The sequence below is a fragment of the Podarcis vaucheri genome (assembly GCF_965113315.1).
Source record: "Podarcis vaucheri genome assembly, chromosome: 7".
Lineage (NCBI taxonomy): Eukaryota > Metazoa > Chordata > Lepidosauria > Squamata > Lacertidae > Podarcis > Podarcis vaucheri.
The window spans coordinates 17,669,734-17,678,154 of NC_138765.1; the positions used below are offsets into that span (position 1 = coordinate 17,669,734).

At 44.5% G+C, this 8,421-nt stretch overlaps 1 protein-coding gene across 1 annotated transcript; it reads left to right on the forward strand.

Annotated features, from left to right (window-relative positions):
- Nucleotides 1-1,353: 1,353 nt before the first annotated feature.
- Nucleotides 1,354-6,961, forward strand: LOC309537299 (phospholipase A2 inhibitor and Ly6/PLAUR domain-containing protein-like). Its single transcript, XM_082232130.1, has 6 exons — nt 1,354-1,523; nt 2,291-2,422; nt 2,693-2,809; nt 3,310-3,462; nt 3,932-4,066; nt 5,466-6,961. Exons 2-6 carry the CDS (start codon nt 2,374-2,376, stop codon nt 5,663-5,665), a joined length of 654 nt encoding a protein of 217 aa, XP_082088256.1. The 5' UTR covers nt 1,354-1,523; nt 2,291-2,373; the 3' UTR covers nt 5,666-6,961.
- The last annotated feature ends 1,460 nt before the right edge of the window (nt 6,962-8,421 follow it).

Here is an 8,421-nt window from a genome sequence, read left to right on the forward strand (position 1 = left end):
CTGCATCACAGGCGGGGGGCAGGTTTGAAGGTCTCTAAGTGAAGGGAAAGGGACTTGGGTGGCGCTGTGGGTTAAACCACTGAGCCTAGGGCTTGCCGATCCGAAGGTCGGCGGTTCGAATCCCCGCGACAGGGTGAGCTCCCGTTGCTCAGTCCCTGCTCCTGCCAACCTAGCAGTTTGAAAGCACATCAAAGTGCAAGTAGGTTCCACTCCGGCGGGAAAGTAAACAGCGTTTCAGTGCGCTGCTCTGGTTTGCCAAAAGTGGCTCAGTCATGCTGGCCACATGACACATGAGGGAGCTGTACGCTGGCTCCCTCAGCCAATAAAGCAAGATGAGCGCCACAACCCCAGAGTTGGTCATGACTGGACCTAACGGTCAGGGGTCCCTTTACCTTTACCCTTTAAGTGAAGGGAGTGTTCCATAGACATGGCCTCCACAACCCATAATTTGGAACACTCGTGGTGCAAAGTTCTAAATACTAAGGGGATTGTCTTTGTGCAGAATAGGCTCTCTGCTTCAGACCTTCCAACATCCAGTGATCATCTCCAGCAGTGCCCACCCCCCATTGGATTTTGTTGCATTTATTACAGGGAAAGAGAGCTGACGTGCAGATTCCACCCCTCCATACATATTTGCCTTCTGAATTGAACTCTGAGAATGCACCTGCAGAATACTATTTATTTATTTATTTATTTATTTATTTATTTATTTAATTATACATACCCCGCCCATCTGGCTGGGTTTCCCCAGCCACTCTGGGCAGCTTCCAACAAAATATTAAAATACAATAATAACTAATAGATCCATATCCATTAATATCAATAAGATGATGGGAAACTTTCCCGTTGTCTTCCAAATGTACTCAGCCAGTTGCTCTCCAGCACACAGCCCTAGTTATATGGATCACTTCTCTCCCTGTCTCTTACTAGGCCCCTTTGCCAAATGGCTTCCTGGACCCAGAAAACTGGTCTCACCTGTATTTTAGCACTTCCCCAGCTTCAACATCTCCATGCATTTGATACATTTAAGAACTTTGGGGAATCTGTCACCACCAAAAAACACCTTATAACAATATAAAAAAAATTGATTTCTGTCCTTTGGTTCAAGAACTCCATTCTACCCCCCCCCCCCAGCTACACTGTTTTCTGTTTCTATTTTAGTGTTTTATACTTGGCCCTTATCTTCTGTGCCATTATGGGGCTGTGTCTGAGCTGCTTTGACCCACAGAACTTTGATGACACACCCCAAACGAAAACTCAGGAAGCACAAGTATGGTGAACAAAGGTCCCATGTCTAAATGGATCTAACTTCAGTTGCCAGCAGATGGTGCAGTTATGGTGGAAATCAAATTTGCAGAAGTGATATGATAATCTAATCTATATCTTGCGTCATGCTACTGCTGCCGCCGCCTTCTTCGTAAGCCCACATATACAGGAGCAAAGGTGCCAGAAGTGAGTTTTAGCAGCCAGAAGAAAACATTCTCATTGAGGAGCGCCCGCCCTTCAGTTCTTCGCAATTCAGGGTAAGTCACATTTCCCAACGATTATGGAGCTAGAGACCTGCGAGCTCTTAGGTCACATTCACACCACCCACTTAAGGCACTAGGATAGCACTTTGAACAGTTAGGGGTTCCCCCAAATAATTAAGGAAGCTGTAGTTTGTTAAGGGTACTGAGCCCTGCCAGGGCTCCCGTTTCCAACTCGGTGGAACTGTCAATCCCTCTTCACAGGGAATTCAGAAATTGTAGCTTTTTGGGCAGGAGGAAAAAACAAAGAGATGTAGCCTCTCTCCAGTATTTCTCACCTGGAAGAAAGCAGTTGGTTTCCCCTGCTGGGAAGAGTCTTGAGAAGCATCTGTGAGCTGTACTGGTGTGCAGTGTAATCCTACCCCACCATGATTCACTCACCTGACATCTATGTCTCAGCTCTACATGAGTGTGTGCAATCCTGGTTAAATATGAGGTGAGCCTTACAACCTCTGTGCCCTGAATCCCTCCTTGTTTTGCTTTATAATCAAGTTTGGAATAAAGTTTTTTTGCTGAACTGTGGGGGCAGGGGTAGATTAGTTTCCCAACCCTGCTAATAATATGTGTTAAGAAGAGATCCCTCTGTTATCCCATGAATTTCTCAGAAGAGTCATGCAAAAGGAAGGCTCGTATCAATGGTGTTCAGATTCCAGCATCTCACTGTACTGAGAAATTTGGTGGTGTGTGTGTGTTTATTTGGTTGGTTTTTTAAAAAAATGTGCATGTTTCCAATCTGAATTTTTATTTATTTATTTATTTTGCAGACACCAGGCTGGGGGAAAAAATTGCTTCACAAGGAAGCAAACTTTTTGCATGTGCTCCCGCTGTGCATTTCTTTTCACACACCATGCCGGTTCTCTTGGGACTTCTTCTCTTCTCTATGCTTCTAACTCCAGGTAAGCAACCGTAATGTTCTGGGGTGATGTGTGCTGCAGTGGGATACCTGGAAGTAAACCAGATCCAAGGCGTTGATTTCGGAAGGGCTGACTGGGGTGGAAACCAAAATATCGCCAAAATAAGCTGGTGAGTGTCACACTACATAGAGCAGGATCAGTGTTGCGTTTGACCCACATTAGTGGGATCCATCCCCTTTCACAGGAAGATGACTTAGAATGGCGTCTGCACATGGGCTCTGCTTATGAAAACTTTTACCTTCTCTTCTACAGGTGACTCACTGGAGTGTGAAACCTGCATGGCGCTAAGCGACAGCTGCAGTGGCAAGATGATGAATTGCAGTGCCAATGAAGACACCTGTGCTGTCTCTCTTACTGAAAGCAAAGTAGGTGAGTGAGAAGGATGCCCACCAAATGCAGTCTAGGCCAGAGGTTTGTAAAAGGCATATCAAGATGCCTTATTGGGAGTCATTTGATTCATCAACTGACTGGTGGGGGCATGTGCACATGGCCACTGCACTATGTGGGTGCCCTGCCCCCCCCATTAAAATGTTGTGGGGTCTAGAGCACTTGTGTCCCTGGGGAGTTGGCCTGCCTGACAGCTTCCTGACAGTTAACTGGGGCTGATAGGAGACTCATAGTCAAAATCATTTAGAACACACTGCATCTAGCTCTCCAAGCTGAAAGCTTTGCCCCCTGGAGCTGAGCTATCTTAAATCTGGGATCAAGCCCCAATGTCCTTCCAGATGTTGCTGGACTCCAGTTCCTGTCATTTCTGAGTTTTCACTGGGCTCTCTGGGGCTGGTGGGAGTTGTATCTCAGCAACACCAGGAGGGAACCGTGTTGTGAAGGCTGCCCTAAATGCTTATCTTTTCTTTCATTATTTGCAGATCAGCTATCAACTCAAAATATAGTGAAAGGCTGTTCATCCACTAAGGCTTGCGGACAGGGACCATATTCCATAAATTTGGGCAAAATGTTTACTTCCAGAGGAGTGGCTGTCTGCTGCAAGGGTGCTAACTGCTCATCCATTTCTGTTCCACGTGAGTGTATTCCCCCCCCCCTCTTTCTATGCCCCAGAGGTCAGGTTGTGCCATAGATTTCAATGGTGGAGTTCTGAATCACAGATCAGTCATTTGCCACTGTGCAGCACAGTGGAGGGAACCATTATGTCTAGGAGCCTATTGTGGCCCTCCAGACCTGTCAATCTACCAACGCTCTCTGACTTATGGCCTCCAGATGTTGCTGAACTGTAGCTCCCATCTTCCCTTGTCAGAGCAACCAAGGGTCAGGGAAGATAGGAGTTCTGCTCCCACAACATCTGGGAACCCAAAGCTGAGGTACACCAGCATGCCCCATCTCTCTCAACAGCAGTCCTACTCCACAATCCCCTTGAATGTTTTTGGCTGGCGAGATCTGTGGTCCTTAAATTGTGATGACGTCTCCTGCCTCCCTGGATAGAGGATAGAGGGGAATGCGTGAGTGTACACTGTCTCTTTGCCTTTTTTCCAGTGCCTCCAATAAACAACACAGTCAATGGGAAAAAATGCCCAGCCTGCTATTCTACTTTAAGCCCATGCTCTTCTTCAGATGTGGCAGAATGTACAGGAGCTGAGGACCAATGTCTGGATCTTAGCATCAAAAGTGGTATTTCTCATTTATGTTCTGGGGATTTTGAGGAGGGATTGGCTGAGTAATGGAAATTCTGTTCCATTTTGGTCTTGCTGGCACTCAGTCCAGTGGTGGAGCGTGCTTTTCCATTGGGAGCGGGGTGCCAAGGGAGAACAGAGCCACCCAGAAGTCAGCAGCTCCGAGGCACTTTGTGAGACTGGAATGATCCAGCCATGCAAAACGAAGCTGGCTTGGGGATAATCGTCATCAACAACAACAGCATTATCACCATCCAAAAATATCTGGAGCAGTAGCAGTCTTCCCCGTCCCCCGTCCCCCCCACCACCCAAGCTTTAGCAGGCTATAGATTATTTAATGGCCAAAGGCTTGGTAAAGAGGAATGTTTTTGCCTACTACCCAAATATATGTAGTGATGGTGCCAGGTGATCTGCTCTGGGGAGAGCATTCCACAGTTAGGGAGCCACCACAGAAAAGACCTGTTATCTTGTTGCCACCCTCCAAACATGTTGTTTTTCTTTTTCTTTTCTTTTTAAGAGGCCTTTTTTATAAGTTGCTTGGGAAACTGAAGGTTTGCGCAACTTTGCATCATCATATCAGTGCTATTTTTCAAGTAAAAGAGGTGCTAGAACTCATGGTGCACCCTTGTTGTCCTATAATGGCAATGGTGCCCACTTGAGATGTGCGGGGACTCTGGTGACTTCAGGCTGGTGGTCTGATTATATGATATAATAGTATTATTATCCCACAATATCTGGAGCGATGCTTCATCAGGAGCATTGGAGACCAGACAAGCCATCAAACAAAGGATTTCTCAGATAGGCTTTCAAATAGAGGACTGTCCTTTACGAGGTCAAATACAGGGTCACCCTGCACATATCCCAGTAGAGTGGTACTTCAGGTTAAGAACTTAATTCATTCTGGAGGTCTGTTCTTAACCTGAAACTGTTCTTAACCTGAGGTACCACTTTAGCTAATGGGGCCTCCCACTGCTGCCACGCTGCCACCACGTGATTTCTGTTCTCATCCTGAGGTAAAGTTCTTAACCCGAGGTACAACTTCCAAGTTAGTGAAGTCTGTAACCTGAAGCATCTGTAACCTGAGGTGCCACTGTAGAATGGCTACAACTGGGGAAGATGCGAGAGGCACTTGGGAGGAAAACATTTATTCTTTGTAATATATGACTTCAACTCATAGGAACATCCCCATCAATGTGTTATATACAAGACTAGTCTTAGAGTAGAATCATTGAAATTAATGGACATGGCTACACATGCACCTTTTCACTTTGCCATTTTTATTTTGTTGGTTTGCCCAGGCCAATGTAAGGTTGAGAGCCAATTCAAACTTGTTTGTGTCGGGTAATTTTTGGGAATAGTGGGCCCCCTGACTCCCCATATTTCCTTTTCATCTCCAGGAATGATTAAAATCACTATGAAAGGTTGCACTACCAAGAGTTACTGCGATGCTTTATCACAAAATGTTAAGAATACATTGAAGGAAGCTGCATCTGGAATGATAGATGGCAAATGTACAGAAGCCAATAAGGCACCTCCATCATCGAGATTTCCCCTTCTGGCCTTGTCATGGCTTCTGCTGGTGAAGATCCTCTTGTAATAAGCCCCTTTCCATGACTTGGCATGGAGGACGACTTTCCTTTCCATGTCCTACTCTAGTTTCAATTTGTTTGTTTTTTCAGAGGGGTTTGTATCCATAGATATCTTACAGACTCACAAAGAGTCAGTTCGTTTTTTTAAGAAATGAGAATGAAATTGTGATGGTCAAGACCAAGGGCAAATGGTTCTGGAACAAAGGCCACATTCCACCCATGCAAATGTCAGGAGTTTCTACACATAGAGACACACCCTCTTCATTCTCCAATGATGGAAACAAGTGTTGGATCGATCCATCAACCTCTGACGGATGATTTAGAAGAATTTGGTCTGGCATCACTTTTGCTGCGTGTGTGTGTGTCAGTATCCGTACCCAGCAGAGTTGCATCTCGATGCAGCTGCTTCCTTGGAAGCATCTTTGGGGTTGAAGGTACACAAAGTAGGCAATAAACACTCATGGATGCCTTAAAGATTCAGTCAAGGGTAGATGTTTACTTGACAGGCACAAAAGGCTTAGAGTCCAACAAGAGTCCAAGACTCACTCTCTGCTTCTCTCACCTCAAGGCGCAAGCAAGAGACTCACAACAAGTTACAAAAAGTTACACAAAACCATTGTTATCAGTGCTTCCTGTCATACTGCACGTGTCCAAAGAAAAAGATCCCACAGAAAATGTCCTGGCATAGACGAAGCAATCTCAGCATTCTGCTGCTTCTTGAAACTTCTGTATTCTTCTCTGTTTCTGGAACAAATGATTCTCTCACACACAGAGAGACTATCCAACAACAAGAGGTATTATTACAGTTAAAGGATACACTATTGGACAGCACAGCTGACTGAGGAAGAGAAATAGCAGAACCAATGAGAGGTGTGGCCTGTGGAGTGGACCATCGTATCAGCTGAGTGTATGGTCTAGGGAGAGTCCTGAGGACCTGAGAAGGAAGCCAGGAGGCTCGTATTTGGCCCTCAAGCCTGATTGGAAATGAAAGTCAGAGTTTTTAAGCGTGCTCTTCATGGGCGTAGCCGGGGGGCAGGAGGGAAGCTGGCCCCCTAGATCAAGTAAAACAATAGAAATGCTTAACTAACTGACCAATCACGTCGGTTCTGCCCCCCCAAGTCCTGCCCCCCCCCCAAAATCCTGGCTACACCCATGGTGCACTTTTAGACAGCATGTTATAAATATGCGCGTAGCAAATTTTTTCTTTCCTCCAACAGCTGATTTGAATTCCACCTCACAATGTAATTGAATTTTCTTGCAGATCTTTTTGTTTTCTATTTAATAAATATGGCTATTCTATGCAATGCAATGTCTCTCGAGTCTTCATTATGGGGGGGGGGCAAAAAAAAACGAGAAACAGAGAAACTGAAATGTATAGATTCATCTATCCCAATCTCCACATGAACCAGGAAGTGGCCTACATAGATAATGTGTGGTTTCTGTACATTGGTTCTAATCACACCATTCTGTTCCTCCCACACCATTATTTGGTTTCATTTTATTGTTCTGTGTTTGGTCCTTATCTTCTGTGCCCTTTCATGTGTTTTTTATTTATTGAATTTATATACCGCCCTATACCTGAAGGTCTCAGGGCAGTTCACAGATTTATTTATTCATTTTGAGCCATTTTACACAACCAAACTTTGTATACCCACATTTATTTATTTATTTATTTATTTATTTATTTGTATATGTACAAACCTTAAGTGCTGCATGGGTGGAGCAAGCAGGAGAAAATCAAAGTTCCTGGTATTAGCACATGTAATTTGAAATACAAATATTTCTTGCACATCATTCCAAAGCCTTCAGGTCCTTCATAAGTCAGGGTATTCTAGGATAGGTGTGCCGTAAGCGACCTTTAGCAGCCAGGAGAAGACAATCTCACCAAGGAGCACCCAGCCAGCAGACCATAGCAGCTTGTGGTAAGTCACGTATCCCATCCATTATGGAGCTCTAGACCCACAAAGTCACATTCACACCATCCATTTAAGTCACTACAATACCACTGTTGCTTGTCCCAGCCTCCAATTACTTATGTGATCAGGAGGGGACTGGGTAAGGAGAAGCTGTGTGAGAGGGGATCTCAAGTCTTCCAGATTTGGCTCAAGTTCTAGCAGCATCCAGGGCATAGCTCTACTACTTACTTAGCTGTGAATTTATATATGTTCTAGATGTTCACTGATGGCTTAATAATCTGTAGGATAGGTTTGCCCAGACTGACAGCTAGTGAACTGGCCTGTAGGTTTCTGCATTCACCTTTTCCTCTTTCTTTGAAGAGAGTGACTTTATGCAGCACTAGCATTGATCACCGGTGCAACTCTTCACGTAGAATCATAGAACGGTAGAGTTGGAAGGGACCCCAAGGGTCATTTAGTCCAACCCCCTAAAACTCCCTTCTTTACATAATGGAGAGAATTGTGGGGAGGAGATAGATATAGAGTCCTAGTGCATATGCGGTGCCTAATAAAATTTTAAAAATATCATTATGTTATGTTTTTATTTGTTCAAACTTTTATTTTCCTTTCTTAAGCCACATCTCCTAGAGCACTGGTTTCCAATTAGGGGTCTGGGGGGCCCATTCCTTGCCTTCCTCTCCCAACTAATTTTTTGTCATTTTTGCATTGTAATCTCACAATTTTTTTAAAAAAAATTAGTACACCTAAAATATTTTGCTTATAAGGGGCTACTCCATATTTTGCCCAAAAAAATTGCTTTGCAGAGGTAACTACCACCATCGAGTTAGCAAAATTTCCAAAAGTTGAAG

Excerpts from the sequence above, each read along its gene's own strand:
- LOC309537299 (XM_082232130.1), top strand. The coding sequence starts at position 2,374 with ATGCCGGTTCTCTTGGGACTTCTTCTCTTCTCTATGCTTCTAACTCCA. Across the intron at positions 2,423-2,692 it reads CTCTATGCTTCTAACTCCAG|GTGACTCACTGGAGTGTGAA; the intron begins GTAAGCAACCGT and ends TCTCTTCTACAG. Across the intron at positions 2,810-3,309 it reads TCTTACTGAAAGCAAAGTAG|ATCAGCTATCAACTCAAAAT; the intron begins GTGAGTGAGAAG and ends CATTATTTGCAG.